Source organism: Somniosus microcephalus, chromosome 13 (genome assembly GCF_052327205.1).
Source record: "Somniosus microcephalus isolate GS21.2 chromosome 13, FLI_Smic_1.0, whole genome shotgun sequence".
In the NCBI taxonomy this organism is placed as follows: domain Eukaryota; kingdom Metazoa; phylum Chordata; class Chondrichthyes; order Squaliformes; family Somniosidae; genus Somniosus; species Somniosus microcephalus.
In genome coordinates, this window is record NC_140999.1 from 42,911,967 (window position 1) to 42,933,429 (window position 21,463).

Consider the following 21,463-nt stretch of genomic DNA (forward strand, 5'->3'; position numbering starts at 1 on the left):
CAAGGATGTCGTCTAGGTAGCATTGGGTCCCCGGAATCCCTTGGAGGACTTGCTCCATAGCTCTTTGCCAGATAGCTGGAGCTGATGATACTCCAAAAACCAGTCGATTGTACTGGTACAGGCCTTTGTGTGTATTTATCGTGAGATACTTTTTAGAGGCCTCTTCAACCTTCATCTGTAGATATGCCTGTGCCAAGTCAATTTTGGTGAAACGTTTCCCTCCGGATAGTGAGGCGAAAATATCTTCTATCCTCGGAAGAGGATACTGTACCGTGTGAAGGACCGGGTTTACAGTCACCTTGAAGTCACCACAGATGCGAATTTTTCTCTGTTCTTCAGATTTATCATTATTCAACGTTTTCTTCATGACCGGGACGATGGGTGTTGCCCACTCGCTCCAATCTATCTTGGATAATACGCCTGCCTTTTCCAAACTCTCCAGCTCTGCCTCGACTGCTGGACGAATTGCGTATGGCATCGGCCTTGCCTTAAAAAACTTGGGAATTGCCGCATCTTCCACTTTTATTGAGGCGGTGATGCCTTTCAAGGTTCCTAGTTCCTGTTGAAACACTTCCTTGGCGTTGGCCAAGATGCCTTTTAATCGTTCAGGTATGACATCATCATTTTTTTTCTTACTGGTCACCGTCAGTGCCTGAATGGAGTGCCAGTCTAAACGTATCTTCCTGATCCATTCACGTCCCAACAGCGGTGGACCACCATCTTGCAGACGTATAAATACAACTTCTGTATTTCCTTGCCGTTGTATACAACAGGCACCCTTATTTTCCCTTTGGGGTATACTTTCTGCCCCGTATATGTTTTCAAGATAATGGATGTGTCTTTCAAAGGTATATGCGGAAATAGCCGCTCGTAATCCTGTCGACTTATGACGGTCAGAGCTGATCCTGTATCTAGCTCCATTTTAACTGGGGACCCCGCTATCGTGAGGGTAACCCAAATGGTCTGGTAATCTTCTTTGGCAATTATATGATGTAATTTGAGACAGCTTAGTCTCTTGTTTCCGGAGTCGCTATCGCTCTTCTGGTCTTCGGAGCTACTGTCCGTCATCATTTGTACCTTTCTGTACTTTTCCTTATTGATTTTTTTCCTGTCCGTGGATTTTTTGTTTCCAGATCGGCATACACGTGCAATGTGTCCAATCTTTCCGCATTGCCTGCATGCTTTGTCCTTGAACCAGCATTCCCTCTGGTCATGGGTGGATCTGCCGCAGCGATAACATCTCGAAACCCTGTGTCATTTCATGGGTGCCGAAGTCCTGTGGCTTTTGCTGTATCTCTGCAGCTCCTCTTGTGGCTGCTTCGTATGATACAGCCACACTGAAAGCCTTGTCCAGTGTCAAATCTTTCTCAGAAAGTAGTCTTTTCTGTGTTCCTTCACTTAGGAGACCGCAGACGAATTTGTCTCGAAGAGAATCTGCCAGTCCTGCCCCGAATTGGCAGTGCTTTGACAGCTTCCTTAATTCGGTGAGGTAATCAGCGTTACTTTCATTCTTGTGCTGATTCCTCCTGAAGAATTTGAATCGTTCTGCTATCAGCAGCAGTGTTGGGTTTAAGTGCTCCTGTAGGGTATCAACAATCTCCTTAAAATTCTTGTCCTTCGGTTTGGCTGGAGTGATTAAGTTTCGTAACAGCCCGTATGTCCTTTTTATCATCCTCTATTTCATTTGCTGTGCAATATACCTCCACTCTTTCCACATATGTGGTCCAATCCTCTATATCGCTATCGAAAACAGTAATATTGCCAGTCTTAGGCATCCTGAAAATAAAATGGCGCCACCCGCGCTTTCCTTTCTTCCCCGCAGAAAAGAAATGGCGCCTCCCGCGCTTTCCCGCCGCTGCCGCTGCTGACAACGCTGTTCTCCGCGGTTTTTATTTACATAGGTATTTTTAATAGGTGGAGACTCGTTCCCGCCGGACTCTCTGGGACTTTTCCCTCCCTCTGCTTGGTCCGAACGCCGACCTGTTTTGCAGCGCCGGCCGTCTCCCGAGTGCTCCACCCTCTGTCTCTGTTTGCCTCCGCCTTCGCTGCTCGGCCCCGCTGCAGAGCCAGCCGATGGAGCCCCAGCCCGCCGCCCAGGAAGGATTATTGCAGTACCTGCCACCAGCTCGGCTAGCTGGTGAAAGCACAGTTTTTTTTTTTTCTTTCTTGTTTTTCTTCGACTTTTGTCTGAGGAATCGACCTGCTTGAGGTGCTGCCGAATTGCAGGTAAGTCCGTTTCCAACTCGTCGCCACTGTTGTATCCGTGTGTTAATGGAGACACGGAATGCAGGAGTTGGTTTCACAGGTGTTTACTGAACAAAGTCTGGAGGTGAACTAACAGATACAAGACACTATACAGGTTTATATAGCCCGAGTGGCCATTACCGGCATTACAGTACACAGGGGGCTCTTAAAGGCACATACACCACAGACACCAATTCTACACAGGACGCACATCACAATGTGTGAAAATTAACATTGGAATGCTGACCATGTTCATGTACAATTCCCTTTGTTTGCTATTTAATGGAGGAGTTCATTCATTTTAAATGGGTTCATGCCTTAGGTATAAGAGCAAACAAACTAGGTAGAGGTTCCGTTAAGGGTTTCTATGTTACTTTTCACTGGCTCTGTTGTTGTTGTCTATCAACCAGTCTGGATTTCAATAGCTGGTTCTATTTACCCTTACAGACTGGAGAAATGTTCGCCAACAGGCTCTGGCACCCAATGCCAAGTGACCCTTGGCCCTTACACCTTGGTTTCTCAGTGATAAGATGTAGCAGCCATGGTCTCAGTATTGGAAAGGAATATAACTAGAAATGGCCACTGCTTGGTACAGTGGCCTCCTCATCCATTGCTCTACCGTGTAAAGTGGCCTCTACCTTCCGTTGCTCTTCGTTGTGTTGGTAGGATCCGCCGCAATGCGTTTTGACCGATTCTCGCTGGGTGAATCTGAACGTTCGGGCTCCATATCTGAAAAATCTGCACAGAAAATACAGATAATCAGAACAGTTTGAAACAATTTGAAGAGCTTTATTTTCCATCTCTTTTGGGAACGAGCCTCATTTCTGTCCGCTTTGACAAGATTCACCACCCGACGGGATATGAGGCAGGCAATGTGGTTTTTAACTGGACTCTCTAGAAATTTTAGAAAGGAAAATTGGACCTCAAAAGCCTGTTTTTATAGTTTTCCTTCTAACTGCTCTGTCTTGTGGAGGAGTTAACCACAACCAAACAAATAGCAGAACTCAAACCTTGATCCCACCGTCCCCCCCAACGTTTAATTCTGCCCTTGTCCAGTTTGTACCTGGCAGAAGGTGACACCTCATGAAAAAGATATCACACTGGAAATTACTGTCTGTGATGTTAACAAATGTTTATCGGTCATTCCTCCACTCGATATTTGTCAGTCCATTTATTTTAAATGGGGCAGGAATATCCGACAAACACATTAACCATCTGCATGCTAATATCGGCAGTGTCATTTCTAGGCATTAGTATAGTTTGTAGTAGGACCTAATCGATAGAGGAAAAGTGAAAATAAGAGACAATGAGGAAAATGGAGGACAGAGTGAACAGAATGTAAAAACTTAGAACTTTGGTGGAAGATCAGCAGAAATCCTGGAGAAATGGAACAAACAGTCATTGTTTTTCAGCGGTTAGCGCCGATCTTCTGCCAAAGTTACAGCAGGTGATTGGGGGAAACCCCGTGGAAATTCTACCACCTGCTATTTATCTTAGCTATATGTTAGAGTAGATTTATTACTGTAATATTAGTGTGTATTTCAGTGCCACAGTGTGTGAAATAAAAACTAAAAAACAATGGAAACAGGATTTTCTCTGGGCCTGCTGGCAGTTTAAGGATTAAAATGAGAACATGGTACAACAGTAATGTGTTTGTGGTTTAGTCACTTACCCTCCAGGCCAGAGTTGTTTTCCTCACTGTCCACCATCTCTGGGACATTGATCAGAAACTGTTCATTATCCCGAAGAACCACCAACTTCAGCTCCCCCTCCGACTTCTCAATTAGTGTCCTTGTATCTTCCAGCGATATATTCTCAGTCACTATACCATTAATCTAGACAAACAGAGAAAATGGTTTATCACTGTCACCTTCTCCAAAACTCGTTCATTAAGAACATGAAGATACTTAGGGGGAGAAATTCAGTATCACCCCGTTTGGGGGCGGTAACTTTTGAAAGCTGGGAAACTTAGCGCCAGGCACTAATGATTCCCAGCTTTTAAAAAATTGTGTTTTAGCACTCCAGGAAGTGGGGCGCTTAATCAAACACTCCACTTCCTTCCTGGAGCACAACAGGCAGCAGGCGGGGCGGTAGGTGTGCACAATGGGCCGTGCAGCACTGCCACGTTGGAAGGCTCTGTGATGAAATATATGCCTTCATCAGCCCCTGTGTTTTACCTGCTTTGTATTGTGTGTACCGCCCCCTTTTTCCTATTGTGTGTGTTGGCTACGCCCCTGTCTTTTGCCATATAAAGGTCTCAAGAGCTGTATGAGTCATTCTATCAGACGAACCCGATGTGGAAAGACCTGCAATGTTCTTAGTGATTAAAAGCCTTCAGTTGAATCCTTTAAACTCCTTGTCTTTGAGTTATTGATGGCACATCAATTTTAATCACTAAAACACCAAGATGGATCGACTCCTGAAACCAGAGCGCTTGGATCTGGACCCCCATGCCTCAGACGCAGCCACACAGTTCGGACCCTGGTTCCAATGCTTAGAATTTTTCATCGCAAACTCATCCACCGCCATAGCAGCCGCAACCGCCACCGGAGACGTGAAACTGGGTGAGCCATCGGGTCTCCCCTCTCATCCAAGATGCCACCAGCTACGGGGATGCCTGCACCATTCTGAAGGCCCACTACGTGCGGCCAATAAACGAGGTGTACGCCAGGCATCTTCTGACTACCCGCATGCAGCGGCATGGTGAGTCACTAGAGGACTTCATGCTAAGCCTAAAAGTACTGGGCAGAGACTGTAACTGTAAAGCCGTGTCTGCCATCGTGTACACGGAGGAGCTGATCCGAGACTCCTTTATTGCGGGCCTCAGTTCAAATTACATTCGGCAGAAACTGTTTGAAAAGGAGGGACTGGACTTAAAACAGGCTATGGGCATAGAGCGATCGCTGGATATGGCCCAGAGGAACTCTGAATCCTGTTCCTCAGGCCACGCGGCCCACTCCGCCTCGTGCGCGCCGTGGGGGCCGCAATCTTGGAAGCCATCTTCACCTCCCAGGTCTCAGGCCAGCCCAGCACCATCGGAGCTCCAGCCCCCACCCAGGAGCCCCACTACTGCCGCGATGCATCGGGGCCCGAAATGCTACTTCTGCGGCCAGGACAAACACTCCAGGCATCTGTGCCCAGCGAAGGGCACCACCTGTTTTAAATGCGGGAAGAAAGGACATTTCAGCAAAGTCTGCAGAGGGAACCCCGCCTCCAACTCCACCACCGCCGCGTGCGCGCCGTGGGGGCGGCCATCTTGGGCGCCATCTTGTCCACCCTCATGGAGTCCACCATCTTGCCCCAACTACACGGACCTCCAAGACCCACTGGTGGCCTCGATCACAGTGGATCAATCCAGGCCGCATCCGTTGTCTAAATCGATGATGGACATAGAGGTAAACGGGAACAAGGTTAAATGCTTGATTGACTGTGGGAGCACCGAAAGCTTTATTCATCCTAGCCTGGTAAAACGACTTTCACTAACGATAGTCCCCACACAGGGCAAAATCGCCATGGCTGATAAGACTCATACCTCAAAAATTACAGGTTTCTGCGCGGTTATGTTGTCGGTAAAAGGCACTGATTACAGAGATTTTAAACTATTGATAATGCCAGATCTCTGTGTGAGCGTGATCTTGGGTCTGGACTTCCAGTGCCACCACCAAAGTATCACGCTTACCTACGGTGGGTCCCAGCCGCCCCTCACAGTGTGCGGTCTGGCTACCCTGAAGGTCAAGCCACCCTCTCTGTTCGCCAACCTCGCACCCAACTGTCGACCCATAGTGACCAAGAGTAGGCGGTACAGCTGGGAGGATAGGCGGTTCATTGCGTCGGAAGTAGAAAGACTCAAGCGGGAGGGTATCATCGAATGCAGTACCAGCCCGTGGCGCGCCCAGGTAGTAGTAGTTAAGGGTAGCGAAAAGAAGCGGATGGTGATAGATTATAGCCAGACGGTTAATCTATACACCCAGCTAGACGCCTACCCTCTGCCCCGCATAGCGGATATGGTTAACCAAATTGCGCAATACCGGGTGTTTTCCACCATCGACCTAAAATCGGCATACCACCAGCTCCCCATTAGGCCGGAGGACTGTCCATACACCGCCTTCGAGGCAAACGGACGCCTCTACCACTTCCTCAGAGTCCCCTTTGGGGTAACGAATGGGGTCTCGGTCTTCCAGCGGGAGATGGACCACATGGTCGATGAGAACCAGTTAACAGCCACCTACCCATACCTAGACAACGTCACCATCTGCGGCCACGACCAGCAAGACCACGACTCGAACCTCGCGAGATTTCTGAAAACCGCCCTCAGACTCAATCTCACCTACAACGAGGATAAGTGTGTCTTTAGCACCACGCGCCTCTGTATCCTGGGCTGCGTGGTGGAAAACGGGGAAATCGGTCCGGACCCCGACCGATTGCGCCCCCTACGGGAGCTACCCCTACCAAACACTCCCAAGGCCCTGAAAAGGTGCCTGGGGTTCTTCTCCTATTACGCCCAATGGGTCCCCAATTATTCCAACAAGGCCCGTCCCCTCCTGAAATCAACGTCCTTCCCGCTCATGGCCGAGGCCCACGCCGCCTTCAACAGCATTAAACACGACATTGAGAAGGCCGCGCTGCAGGCAGTGGACGAAAACATCCCTTTCCAGGTCGAAAGCGATGCGTCCGACTTCGCTTTAGCAGCCACCCTCAACCAGGATGGGCGGCCCGTAGCCTTTTTCTCAAGAACCCTCCAAGGGCCCGAGATCAGGCACTCCTTGGTAGAGAAGGAGGCCCAGGCCATAGTGGAGGCAGTGCGGCACTGGAGGCTCTACCTAGCCGGCAAACGCTTCACCCTGCTTACCGACCAGCGGTCGGTAGCCTTCATGTTTAACAACAAACAGAGGGGGAAGATCAAGAACGACAAAATTCTCAGGTGGCGGATCGAACTCTCCACGTTTGAGTACGACATAATATATAGGCCAGGGGCCCTCAACGAATCCCCCGACGCCCTATCACGAGGGATGTGTGCCAGCATCCAGGGGGACAGGCTACAGGGCCTCCACAATGGCCTCTGCCACCCAGGGGTCACCCGGCTATTTCACTTTATAAAATCCCGTAACCTGCCCTATTCCATCGAGGAGGTCCGGTCTATGACCAGGGACTGCCGCACCTGTGCGGAATGCAAGCCCCGTTTTTACAGGCCCGACCGAGCCCACCTGATCAAAGCTACACGGCCATTCGAGCGCCTGAGCTTAGATTTCAAGGGACCACTCCCCTCCACCGACCGCAATGTGTACTTTCTCAACATTGTGGATGAGTACTCCCGCTTCCCATTCGCCTACCCCTGCCCAGACATGACCAGTGCCACGGTCATCAAGTGCCTCAGCAACCTGTTTTGCACATTCGGCATGCCTAACTACATCCACACTGACAGGGGGGGGGCGTCGTTCATGAGCGACGAACTGCGCCAATACCTGCTGTCGAAGGGGATAGCCACGAGTCGGACCACTAGTTATAACCCCCGGGGTAATGGGCAAGTGGAGAGGGAGAACGCGACAGTGTGGAAGGCGGTCACCTTAGCACTAAGGTCTAAAGGCCTCCCCACCCCCCGCTGGCAAGAGGTCCTCCCAGACGTACTCCACTCGATAAGGTCGCTACTGTGTACTGCTACTAACGCCACTCCTCACGAGAAGATGTTTGTTTTTCCCCGCAAATCAACCTCAGGAGTGTCCCTACCCTCGTGGCTCTCCACCCCAGGGACAGTCCTATTACGGAAGCATGTGAGGGGCCACAAAACGGATCCCCTCGTGGAGGCAGTACACCTACTCCACGCAAACCCACAGTACGCGTACGTCAAGCACGCCGACGGGCGTGAGGACACCGTGTCCATAAAGGACCTCGCCTCGGCAGGAAGCGATGACGACCCATCACCACCACCCCCAGAAGAACCTCCACCATCCCCAGGCTCACCACCCGCAGAAGTACCTGCAACACCCCCAACACATGGGTATGCCCAGGAGGGCACCATGGACTCCCGGTCGGAACCCGAGGTACTGTTGCGACGTTCAGGAAGGACTATCACACCCCCGGACAGACTAAATCTGTAGAAGGGGTGAATGTGATGAAATATTTGCCTTCATCAGCCCCTGTGTTTTACCTGCTTTGTGTTGTGTGTACCGCCCCCTTTTTCCTATTGTGTGTATTGGCTACGCCCCTGTCTTTTGTCATATAAAGGTCTCAAGAGCTGTATGAGTCATTCTATCAGATGAACCCGATGTGGAAAGACCTGCAATGTTCTTAGTGATTAAAAGCCTTCAGTTGAATCCTTTAAACTCCTTGTCTTTGAGTTATTGATGGCACATCAGGCTCCATCCCTCCCTTAAAGGGAAGGTCCATCGCTGCAGGCTCTGCAAGAGGAAAACTTACCTGGTCCCCGACGGCAGTCGCAATCCGGCCCAATCAGCCCGATACACTGCAGCAGAGTGCCGAGCTGATCGAGCGCTGGTGAAGACAAAGGAAAAAAAAAAGTTAAAGAGCTTTCAGAATTTTTTTTACTTACCTCGGCCACCTCGCCTTTAAGTATCGCCCCCAAAGCATCCGGCCTCCCGATGAACGCCTCCTGCAGCTGCCGGTGTTTTCGCCCGGCGATGCTGCAGTAGGCGAAACCGAAGTTCGGGTCCGGGGCGCTACCAGGACGCTGCGCAGCTGGATGACATCATGATCTCCGGGCACAGGAGATCGTGGCGCTAGCGGTTACTGCTGCTGCAAACCACCAGGTGAATTTCACGGGTGGTGGAAACATCGCAGCGGCCGGGCAGTACGTCGTTAGCGCACCGTTATCGTTCCCCGGAGGCGCTAAGCAACCGAATTTCTCCCCCTTAAAATAGGCCATTAGGTCCAACAAGGCTGTCCCTATTTAGATTGATCTCAACTCCAGCTACTGACTGTCTCACATATTCCTTAATCCCTTCTCTCTCCAGAGCAGCATCTAATTTCCTCTTGATCCCATTTATACTTGCCGCTTCAATGTCTTTCCCTGCTAATTAATTCCTAAAATATTTCCCTGACTTCCCTTCTTACTCTTTACTTCCTCATTTTGCATTCCTGGTATTTGAGCCCTTTGCCCACCCTGTATTTGTTAGTGTCCTAGCAAGATCAGGGGAGATGAAGTTAATGGGCTCGAATTTCACAGAGCCGTGGAGGCGGGAATGGAGGCGTGTGGGGTGTTAAAATAGCAAAAAGTGGCAGGCGGGCCCAACCCCGCCTCCATCCCGCCTCCAAGCAATTTTCAAGAAATCGTGTTTACTGCTCCCGTCTCCATCCCGCCTCCAAGAGGTGGGATAGGCCCTAGGCCCTTGAGGCCCTTAACAAGTATTAAATTGCCTCTATTATCCCATTTTGAAAGACCTTGGTGATTTTAACCCTTTTCTGACGTGAAGCACGCCTGCTCTGAAACACGACGGTGAAACCTGATGGGAGCACAATTGGATTGCTGAGTATTAGCTGCAGCTCCACCATTAAATAGGATATTTGATCAGCCATCATTTGCAGGTGGCAGGACTTTGTTGTCTCAGGTCTGGGGAAACTTTTAGAAGGCATAACCACAGCTGTGGAAGTTTGGAGCCTGACACCCATCTCCAGTGTGACCTCCCGGGAAACCCCTCTCGCCACCTTCACTGAGCGCTTCCTCAACTGAGGCATATACCAAGTAATCCTAAGCCCTCAATGTGGAAGTCCCATTAGCGAAATGACACACACCACAACTGCAGCAGTAGCCATCAGATTTTTTATTTACAGTAACCATCTGATGGCTTTTTAACATTAAACATCAAATTTCACCCAAGTGACTACCCTTGTGACTATTTGTGCTGTATCTTTCTCTTACACGTGCTCCTACTTGGTGCTTCCCCTGTGGCTTCAGCAGATGTGGAGGCCCCTTGCTCACTTTCTTGCTGCTCCTGTCTCGACACCTTTGGCGGGCGTCCTCTGGGGTTGCGAACCTGTGAGGGCTCGCCAACAGTCTGCTGCTCCTGCGGCTGTGCAGGGGTTGAGACGCCAATCTCAGTTGGGTGTGGACTCTGGTGGGGCTCTTACCGAGGGCTCTGCAGTGGCATGGAAGTGTGAGCGCTTGGAGAGGAGCCCCCACTTCCTTGATGTCTGCCACCAACTTCCCTCTCATGGGTCAGGTCCCCCTCAGCGCTTGCAAGTGGCTTGAGAGCACCTTGCTGCATATCAGGGGGGCCATGGGGACCTGTATCTGCACTGGCAGTCCTACTCAGAAGGACTTCCATGAAGGTCTGGTTTCTCTGTTCAATAGATGACCATCGCTCCTCCAGAGATGTCTTTCTATTCAGAACACTCACCATGTTTTCTGCACTCTGGCGACTTATCACCTCCATGGAGGTTGCCATCCTTTCCATGGTGATGCGTTCATGCGCCAATGACTCCACAAAGGCTCTGCTCATGTTCGCAATGGACTCCTCCATTCGCTCCACACTTGCAGCGACCCTGGAAACAAAACCTGCCAGAGACTCCTGCATCTGTTCCTGGTGACAACACTACTCTATCTCGCGAAGGTCCCACCAAGGTGTGAGTGTCTGCGCTGGTGCTGGGTGCGCTGAATTCTGCTGACACTGCGCCCTCAGAGGTTACAGCTTCCTCTGAGGAGTCTGGATGCTCAGGCTGTTCCTCCTGGCTAGTGGGGACGGGTGCTTGTGATGGTCCTGTGGGGGAGTAAAGGAAAGTCAGAGATGTGATGCCAAGGTTATATGCACATTGCATATTGCAGATGATCATAAGTCCATCTGTTAGAGCTTCAGAATCATTATCAGCGACTCATGCAATGTCAGTGAGAGAGATGGAAAACTATTCTGTCACCAGCTTGCTGTGATGCACCCGTCTGTCCGTCCCCCACTTGCGCATCGTCCTCCACTCCCACGATCTCCAGGACCGCATCCTCCCAGAATCTGTACCATGATGACTACCATCACAGTAGTGACTATGACCAGGACTCTGGCAGAAACCACAGCTACGATCGAAGTCCCAGCCCCTCAAGGAGTTACGATCGAAGTCCGAGCCCCTCAAGGAGCTACGATCGAAGTCCCAGCCCCTCAAGGAGCTACAATCGAAGTCTCAGCCCCTCAAGGAGCTACGATCGAAGTCCCAGCCCTTCCAGGGGCTACAACCACCAACACAACAATCAAGACTCCAATGATAGGGAGTACAGACAAGAACACAGCCCAATTGGGAGTCACCGTGATGAGTTTGAGCACCCCTACAGCCACCATGACCCTGCCATAAAGAAACCCATAAAGAGTTTCCTTATTAAAAATAATACTAATGAAGGTGAGAGTGGGCTACTGAGGGTGGCCCTCCTCCTGTCCTCGCTCTTTCCCTCTTATTGTGAGCTCTCTTTTCCTGGAATGAGTGAGACAAGTGGCGTTTGAGTGAGAATGAAGGAGTGAGTGTAGAGAATCCATAGCATAGATGCTTAGAAGGAGACAAAGATGGAGTGAGGTGGCAAGACCAAGGGCCCTCCCTGTGTGTTGTAAGTTGTTTTCATAGCATCAGTGATAGGGAGTGTGAGGGCTGCATAGTCGAATAGTTAGGTGAATGTGACCATAGAGAGAGAGGGAATGGGTAAAGGTGCATGAATGTCAGTGTCAAATGGGATGTGGAGGAAGAGATTGTTAAAGCTGAGTGCTGGTGAGGAGAGGCAATGGGGATCAGATTGAGGGTGATGGGAAAGTCATACTCACTTTTCCAGTGCGCAGAAGGTCATGAAACCTCTTCCTGCACTGAAGCCAGGTTCTGCGGGTTATCGACAAAGAGTTGACCTCCTGGGCCACCCGGATCCACACAGCCTTGGTCTGCTGGGGAGGCTTCTTCCTCCCTGAAGAAGGGAAGAGCACCTCTTTATTGGCTCTTGCTCCCTCCACTAAAGCTTGCAGGGCAACGTCATCAAACCTGGGAGCAGACCTAGGTCTCTCGCTGGTCATTCTGTCTCCAGGTCCCTCTAACATGAAAGGCCAAATGGTTGGCAGTCTGCAGAAGAAGCAAGGCTTCTTGCAGACCTTAAATGCAGCAGCAATGATGACGTCATCGGAGGCAAATTTCAGACTGAAAAAACTAATTGGGCAATGGGTTCCCACACGCTGGAACTCAATTGCCCACTTAAGTTAAAATCGCATCATTCTCCCACATCGATTTAGAATCGGGTGGCTAACACGAAAAGTGGATTACACGACCCCAGCTCGCCGCAGTCAAGTATAGGTTCTGTAATTTGGAAAACCAATTAATGGGTTGAAGGCACTGGGCAATGACTGGACTGAGATATAAGGGGTTGAACAAACTGATATTTATGTTGTTTCTCTTTTCATCCACTATCCTTTAGCAACCCCTGCCCCTGCAATAGTTGTAGTAGGTAATTCATTCAGGGGCAATCCACGGTGATCTTGAGCTAAATGGGGAGTTGAAGCCATCGGACAATGGCTCTAGAGGATTGATCCCACACAATGCCTGTGGGGAACAGTGCTTGCAGGGAGCACAGGTCAGGCAATTAATGCTGCAATGTTGTGGTTCTATCCGTGACCCATTCTCCCTGTGATTCTCAGATCCATGCTCTTTGCGAGCGCTGCTTCCCACTGATAATGTGGCCTCGCAGAATCACTTCTTTGATGGGCTGGGACTCCTCCTGGAGATCTGCAAATACAATCTATTATCTTCATTAATTAATAGCTGTATGACCCTTGAAAATGGATATTTTACCTTCAGTATGATGTCTCCCTCCTGTAAGACGCCTTCCTTTGAGGCAAGGCCATTCGATGACATTTGTTTAATGAAAATTTGACTCCCCAACCTCAGGCCGTATTCTGTGGAATAAAATAATGCACAGCGGTAGTTAGGAAGTCAACTGTCGAACGGTTCAGAAATGCGGATAACCCACGAGCATTAACAAGACTTCAACCCCATCTCCCTGCTCTCGTATTCTGATTTAAAACAGGACACATGCAGCCCAATTTATTCTTTTAGAGAGAAGTTCATTAAAAGCAAAACGATAGTCCAGCAACATAAATGTGTGATTGCACTCTGCACCTCGCTGAGTAAGGCCCACTCGGATAAGTTAGCTGCAGTACGCATCCTGCAATATTAAAACCTTACAGGCACACAATTGACACAAGTATACATTCGACACCATGCCCACATTACACCTCATAGAGGAAAATGGAGAGAGACGGGAAAGAGAGAGAAATGGAGGGAAAAGGGACAGTAAGAAAAGTGGGAAAGGGAAAGAAGGATGGAGAGAAGAAAAAAGAGTGAACTCAGTGAAGGCAGTGACCCAAGGAAGCAGCCCAGATCACTTTAAGAAGGAACAACACTAAAGTGACTAATAGGCTATTACATATTACACAGTGTGTGTTGATCCAAAAAATAATGGCCTAGAATTTCCTCAAAGTGAGTTACACCGCTATTGCACCTTTAAGAAAAAATCTGAAAAGGCAATTACACGTGGATTTCCTGGGTCTGTTCATTTGCATTCTCATTGATGCAGTCACTGGTGTAAAGCCCATCTAAAATGGATGTGACCTACCTGGAAACTCTTGTGCAGCCTTTAAAAAGACAGTTCAGCCTGTAGACTGGAGGACAACCAGGTAAAAGAGGAACAGCACTTGGCTCACTCACTTTACTCTCAAGTACCTTCACTGCATGTCATATCAATATTTTCATTGTACTTTTACCGAGGAATGACCACACAAGCACCATCTGTACCCAGAAGGGTAGAGCTCCATCCTGGAGACAAACACAGAACTTTACAGAAGCAGACCTCCAAGCCCTCCTCAGGAAGTTTGAAGGCAGGAGGGACAGACTCCCTGGTGTGGGCGCTATCAAGCCTGCCAGGAATGTAACTTGTGCTGCCTAGAGTGAGGTGACACTGCCCTGAGTGCCAATTCCTTCGCACCAGAACTGGAGACCAGTCCCGCAAAAACCTCAATGACCTCACCAGGGCAGGCAAGGTAACACACTGGGCATTCTTTCCATTGCTTGGTTGTTCACCCTGAGCACTAACACACTCTTCATCGTCTTAAATTTGATGTCAAATTTTGTTTGATCCTTGGGTCGTTTTACTGCATTAAAGGCGCTATATAAATGCAAGTTATTGTGGTTGTAAAGCAACACTTGCACAGTAACCCTTCACAGTTGCGCCTGGTTAAGGACAGCTCTAACTTGGTATCATGCACTATGGCTGCGCAGCTCTCCTGACGCCAATTACTTGCTTGTACAACCTGAAAACCCCTTCCTCCATTTAATAGCCTAATACCCCCACAGATCTTAATTCAGCTCTCCCATGCCACTTGGCATACAGTCCTCAGCTGTTTGTCTTACCCTCATTTACACTGTATTTTGCAGGACAAATTGGTGCATAATGCCCACAAAGGCAATCCACCAGAGGTGGCATTCCCAGCTTTGAACCCCTCATCCCTTTCGAGGAAAAGGCCATGGAGCTAGTTGGCATTCACTCGGCTTTTGCTGTGGAGATGGTGAGGTCAGCGGCACCTTGCCTGAGCTAGGTACTGACTGAGTACCTACACCATCCCCCACAGTCACATCCAAAGGTCATAACTTTTCCAAACATGTTTACCCTGAAGATGATTCAGCGTGAGCAGCACTAGAAATGCTTCCCCACTTTGGACTCTGGTTTTCCATTGACAGAAATCTCTCTCACCTTCATTAGTATTATTTTTAATAAGGAAACTCTTTATAGGTTTCTTTATGGCAGGGTCACGGTGGCTGTAGGGGTGCTCAAACTCATCACGGTGACTCCCAATTGGGCTGTGTACTTGTCTGTACTCCCTATCATTGGAGTCTTGGTTGTTGTGTTGGTGGTTGTAGCCCCTGGAAGGGCTGGGACTTCGATCGTAGCTCCTTGAGGGGCTGGGACTTCGATCGTAGCTCCTTGAGGGGCTGGGACTTCGATCGTAGCTGTGGTTTCTGCCAGAGTCCCGGTCATAGTCACTACTGTGATGGTCGTCATCATGGTACAGATTCTGGTTCTGAATCCTTCGTAGTCTCCTGCCAGCTGGATCGTAGTCCTCATCCTCATCAGAGGCATCATCGTGCGCATAGTCTGATCGATTTGAACGGTTGGAATAGAAGGAGCCTGTTGGTGGTGCTGTGTTAGTCACAGGAAGCTGTATTATACGAGACCTCTTCACTGTCTTAAAAGAAAGGGCATAACCATTAGTTAGCATGAGATCACCCAGCATCCAGTTCAAACAAGCACCTGCACATCGAAACTGGTAATATCCAAAACAACACAACAAGCAAATCTTGCTGGATAAAAATGAGGAAGTTAGGAGTCAGAATGGAGGTTGGCCAAAAACTTTTCACCCAAAGCATTATAGAATTGTAGAATAAGTTGCCAGGGAAGGTCATTGAAGCGAACAGTATAACTAGGATCAAGAGATGATTAAATGTGTTTCTAGAGAGAGATGGGAGGCTAAATCCCACAATCCCGTATTCCCAGTGGGGATCAGGGCTCATAGGAATTGTGGGCTGGAGAATCGGTGCTACAACGTTGCAGCCCCACCTCCGACCCACATTCCCAGTGGGGTATCCGCACTCCGAGGGAGGAATGGAATTATTGAATGGTGAGAAGGGCAGTCGGTGAGGCTGATCTCTGAAGAGAGTTGGCTCTGTCAAGCCCAATAGGCTTTTCCTGTTTCTATAAAATACTGAAGTTCGTCTGTTACTTAAGTCGAGCCTAAGAAAAGGAAAGCTCCCACATTTGGTTAAAATGTCAGGGGAAAGCGACCCAAAGCAGATTTTTGTTGACACTATACATCTGGCAGCAAGTTTACAAAAGAAACAACAGGAGGTTTATAATGTAGTATCTCACTTTTCCTTTTAAAAAATTTGACTTCACATTCCATTAGTGAGTCACTTAAAAAAGTCTGGATTTCCTTTTTATTGGACAAAAGTTAAAAGATTTAGGGGACACCTGGCAAGAGCTAACAGCGCCCTGTCCCTTTTCTGTACTTTGTGTTGTATTCCTCTTGTTATTTTTCTCCTCTCCTCTCCTCATGACTCTGCCTTGTGCTAGGGTCTGGGTTCACGGGCACCAGCCATCCCCCACTGGCCGTCCATCATGTGGGATGTAAACAGTGAAGCCGTTTCCGATCACTGTTATTTTAAACTGTTTAAATTAAATAGGTTATCGCCAGAATTAAAGTAAAGCTGATCAGAAAATCTAGGCTTGAGTGTTGGTAGGCTGACTGACCGTGGCACATCTCACAACTGAGCCCATATCCACACACACTTTCCAGAAAGTGGGACTGGATAGTGATCAGGAGAAGGAATTCTGACTGATTTTCACCTCCCTAACCAGGAACAGTCCGACCAAGTGTATGAGATGCACAACCCTTGCATTATTCTAATAATACTTATAAAAACAGTGCTATTTATGTGTCAGCCTTGGCTCACTATCACCTCATGGGTTCAAGCCTCACTCCAGACTTGACCACAAAATCTCAGCTGACACTTCACTGCAGTACTGAGGGAGTGCTGCATTGCCAGAGGTGCCATCTTTTGGATGAGACGTTAAACTGAGTCCCTCTCAGGTGGACGTCAAAGATCCCACGGCACTATTCAAAGAAGAGCTGGGGAGTTTTGGCATCCTGGCAAACATTTATCCCTCAATCAACATCACGAAAACAGTTTAATTGGTCATCTATCTCATTGCTGTTTGTGCGATCTTGCTGTGTGCAAATTGGCTGCCGCATTTCCCTACATTACAACAGTGGCTACACTTCAAAAGTATTTAATTGTCTATGAAGGGGTTTGGGACATGTGAGGTTGTGAAAGGTGTTTTATACATGCAAGTTCATTCTTTCTCTTCTATTGAACCTTTTTAAAAATTTGTTCTTACGATGTGGCCAAAACTGACAAGCCAGTTTTATTACCCATGTCAGGTTGCTCCGAGGATATTAAGAGCCAACCATGTAGTGTGGGAGTGGCAGGCCGGTCCGTGAAGGAACTTACTAAACCGATTGGGTTTGTCCGACAGTCCGGCAGCTTGCTTGGTGTTTTTTTTGCTACTGGTCCAAAGATGACCAGATTTATTTAATTCAATTTCACAATTTACCATGGTGGGATTTGAACTCATGACCTCTGGGTTGATAGTTCAATACTATTGTAACCCAAAGCAAACTGATACAGTAGATATTTCAGAGTAAAAGGAGTCTTTGCCTCAGGTTTGCACAGAGCCCTTTGACACTCACTATATTAGCAGATTTTCCAGAACTCTTTAGACACTGGATGGCAAATGAGGAGGGCACATTTTCCATGGAGACGCCATTCACCATAACAATCCTGTCCTTTATCCTGAAAAGGAAGAACCATTCAAATTAAAGTGGGACCATTTCAACAATACAACATTCCCTATCATGAGATAAGCTTTGTGTCATTTTCTCCCACCAAATTTTTCCTCTCCTCTCCTGACGGCACTGACTCTGGATGGGGTACTCGAGCTGGTTGATGGGGGAGTCCAGAGAGTGAGTGTTGCCAGGGTATTCCACCCTAGACGGCATTACAGCAAAGCCCAATCCTGTCCTAACTCGGTGGGGTAGAAATTGGACATGGCGGGGACGCAAAACAGGTGGAATCGCATTTATACAACCCGCCCGATATTCAGTTCTATTGAAGTGAGCGGAACTGAATATTGGGCGGAGCGTGTAACAGGCGACCGATGGGCACTGCCTGCTTTGTGTCCCCGAACTGTCCAATTTTACCCCCACCCTCTATACACACAGACACACTTGTGAGCAGGAACCCAGCGTGATTTTCCCTCTCCTGAAGGTAACAGTGCTGAGGTAAATACTGCCCTACAACTGCTGCCCAGCTAAGATCAGACTGACAGAAACTTGAATCTTAGGTGTGCCTGTTCATTATTGGATAAAGTCACTGAACCATTGAAGTTATTCAACTTTTTTCTGCACATGGTTTTGAGTTTGAAGTTTTTTGTTAGAGTGGGTTAGTTCACCTCCTCCTCCCCCCATGAAACCTTAGTAGGTAAACACACTGTCCTGTTCCGACTGTCTCGGGTTTGGTTTGTGTTCTGTGCTGAGTTAGCTGATCTTAGCTGGGGTGGCAATGGGAGAGCGCTGTTACTGGCCTCTGAATGAGCGAGGAAGGTCTCAGTCAGGTTTCCTGCTTCTGATTACTAGCCTGTCACCCCTGCTGGAAAGTGCTCGTGCGTGGATGTTGAATCAGGCCCCCTCACATGGTGTGTGGTGGAAAAATGTCATACTGGCATAGTAGGGGGCATTCTTTTGGAGTTAGGGTTGTATTGTTGTTAGGACAGTGTAGAGGGAGCTTTACTCTGTATCTAACCTGACCTGGGAGTGCTTGATTGGACAGTATAGAGGGTATTTTACTTTGCATCTAAACTATGCTGTACCTGACCTGGGAGTGCTTGATGGGACAGTATAGAGGAAGCTTTATTTTGCATCTAATCCATGCTATACCTGACTTGGGAGCACTGAATGGAGCATTGTAAAAGGAGCTTTACTCTGCGTCTAACCTGTGCTGTATCTGACCGGGTAATGTTTGAACAGGGAGTGTAGGAGAAGCTGGGTAGGAAAAGTAGTTTGATTCTCCACCACTGACACCTGTCACCTCAATTAGCACAAAAATTATCAAGAAACTTCTTAAGTTCTAATTGACTGTGCAGGGGTGTGAGAGGGATACTTTGCACTCTGCGTTGATCTCACGTTAAATGCAATGAATTAAAGGTGGCTGGATATTGACAGCACAGTACTTTAGAGCCTGGGAGTATGGCTAGGGGTCGTTCTCATGGTTCTCTGGAATTTGAGTCCCCTATCTCAGCTAAATGGAGGGACAATCATTCTCAGGCACTGGCCACTCAGCAACGGAATGCAGGGGATTGGGAGTCGATTGCCTGGCTGCCCTCTTGGGCCAAGATGGTTACAGGATGAGGAGAGTCAACAAAAGAAGGGACAAAAGGACCTTTCTAGGACTTTTTTGCCAAAGGGCTAGTTATTCTCATAATCATTAATCTTCCCTGAGAAGAAGCCTGCATCATTCCAGTCACATCTCCTCCTTCTCTTTCTGTCTCTGTTCCTCCAGCCACTGTTGTGAAGTTCTGTAGTTAGGATGTCTGTATATTCTAAGCTGCACTTGGAACCTGCTAATTGTTTAATATGCAGGTGTAGCCCTGATGAACCACAAGGAAATGAATGGTTGTGATGACCAGGAGTACAATGTGATGATTTACTGATGAGCTATAATGAGACATTCTTTGCACTACTTTACTCCAGAATTAAGACACTAGTCGTTTCAACTGGAAGAGACCACACCCTTAAACATTCACTCCCTCAGCACCGGCGCACACCCGTGGCTGCATTGTGTACCATCTACAAGATGCACCACAGCAACTCGCCAAGGCTTCTTCGGCAGCACCTCCCAAACCCATGACCTCTACCACCTAGAAGGACAAGGGCAGCAGCTGCATGGGAATACCTTCACCCGCAAGTTCCCCTTAAGTCACACACCATCCTGACTTGGAAGTATATCGCCGATCCTTCATCGTCGCTGGGTCAAAATCCCGGAACTCTCTCCCTAACAGCACTGTGGGAGTACCTTCACCTCATGGACTGCAGTAATTCAAGAAGGTGGCTCACCACCACCTTCTCAAGGGCAATTAGGGATGGGCAATAAATGCTGGCCTTGTCAGCGACGCCCACATCCCAGGAACGAATAAAAAAAACTGTTATGTCTGAATAAACACTCAAGTTGGTGTGACAATATCATGCCTGATTTTATTTCAGACTCTCTGGAACATTCTATTTAGATATAACCAACACTATAATTGTAAGTGTAATTGCTGCAATATACTTACTCCCATTAGGTGGCCCTCTAGTGCTCAATTAACAATATACAGGTACAACACATATCGAGAACTATCCCTAACATCTCTGCCTCTTTAATTTATGGATATATAATCACCCTGACTGAGGGATCTTTTTACTCACAGGATCTTCCCTTCAGCTGGTCCAGACCGAACGACATCCGAAACCAGAATGGCGGTTTCTCCGGTGCTGCTGCTGGGTTTGTCTGTCCCTCCGGATATTGCGATGCCAAATCCTATTTTTGAATCCTGCAGCAAAACACAGAACAATAAGAATTACTACAGACAGCAAGATAGTTGGTGTGGGAATTGAAATGAATGCCAAATTGGCAAAGTAGGAAGGGCTTTTCTGAAGTTGGGGCGGAGGCACATTGTTGGGGCAGAGTAGAGGGAGTTTTAGCCTGCATTTAATTGTTCTACATTTAACATAACGGGGGTGGGGAGGGGGGAATTCGACTTGAGCGGTAGCACAGAACGGGTGGCAGCCCATTTTACACTGAGCCAATGGAAATGGGGTTCCTCCTGCCTGATGGAAGTGATCCACTAGCATTCTGTCAGCGAGCTGCCCAGGCCTATTGAGCAGCTTGCTGATCAGAGGGGCTGAGAAATCCGGTGGCTCCACCGTGGAGTCCAGCGAGTACAGGTAAGGGTGGCGGGGGAGGAGGGAATGACCCTAGAGGAGAGCTGCAGCGGGTTGGGCATCGGGGTGGGTGGGTTTGTGGGACCAGATGAAGCATTAATGCTGCTCCTGGTCCTACAGAAATAATTTACAAATCTCTTATACCCGGTTTGGTAAAAAAATCATTTACAAACCTTTTTTTTAACCCTTTATTTGAGTGACCTTTGGCGGCCCCTTTAAGACCGCTGGTTAGAGCGCCCAACGGCGAGGAGTGATGGGCAGAGTGTGCGCGGCATACGTTCTGCCCATTAGTACTTCAAAATGACATTGTGACCCTATTGACATCACAGGGCCCCAATTTGCATGGGCTAATGAGGCTCCCGCCTGTTTTCAGTGGATGCCTGGGTCGCCCATTCCAAGGTCCTCACTGGTGGGAGGGGGTCACTAAGCACTGCATTGCTATTTTGATCGCGCTACTGCTAAATCTGGCTCCCTTATCCTGGCGGCAGATTCAGTTCTTTGTGGTTTAGGAATCTATTCCCGGGATAAGGGAGCCGGGTTTAGCAGTGAAAACGCTGGGAAATAAGCTCACAGTCTTCTGGATTTTGAATTAAAACAACAACCAGTGTAAATGTGGCTTAAGACACCCTTGTTTACTACCGCTGCATCCTTTCCCTTTTTAAGAG

The 21,463-nt window shown here is 48.4% G+C and overlaps 1 protein-coding gene across 1 annotated transcript in view; it reads right to left on the bottom strand.

Annotated features, from left to right (window-relative positions):
- Positions 1–21,463, bottom strand: part of LOC147108275 (tight junction protein ZO-3-like) — a 136,447-nt gene that overhangs the window by 37,912 nt on the left and 77,072 nt on the right. Inside the window, exons 3-8 of the mRNA XM_086004834.1 lie at positions 20,283–20,407; positions 17,511–17,613; positions 14,957–15,449; positions 13,000–13,103; positions 3,917–4,079; positions 2,883–2,982 (exon numbers count right to left, since the gene is read on the bottom strand). Coding sequence (XP_085860960.1) covers positions 2,883–2,982; positions 3,917–4,079; positions 13,000–13,103; positions 14,957–15,449; positions 17,511–17,613; positions 20,283–20,407 — 1,088 coding nt within the window. The remainder of the gene's footprint in view (positions 1–2,882; positions 2,983–3,916; positions 4,080–12,999; positions 13,104–14,956; positions 15,450–17,510; positions 17,614–20,282; positions 20,408–21,463) is intronic.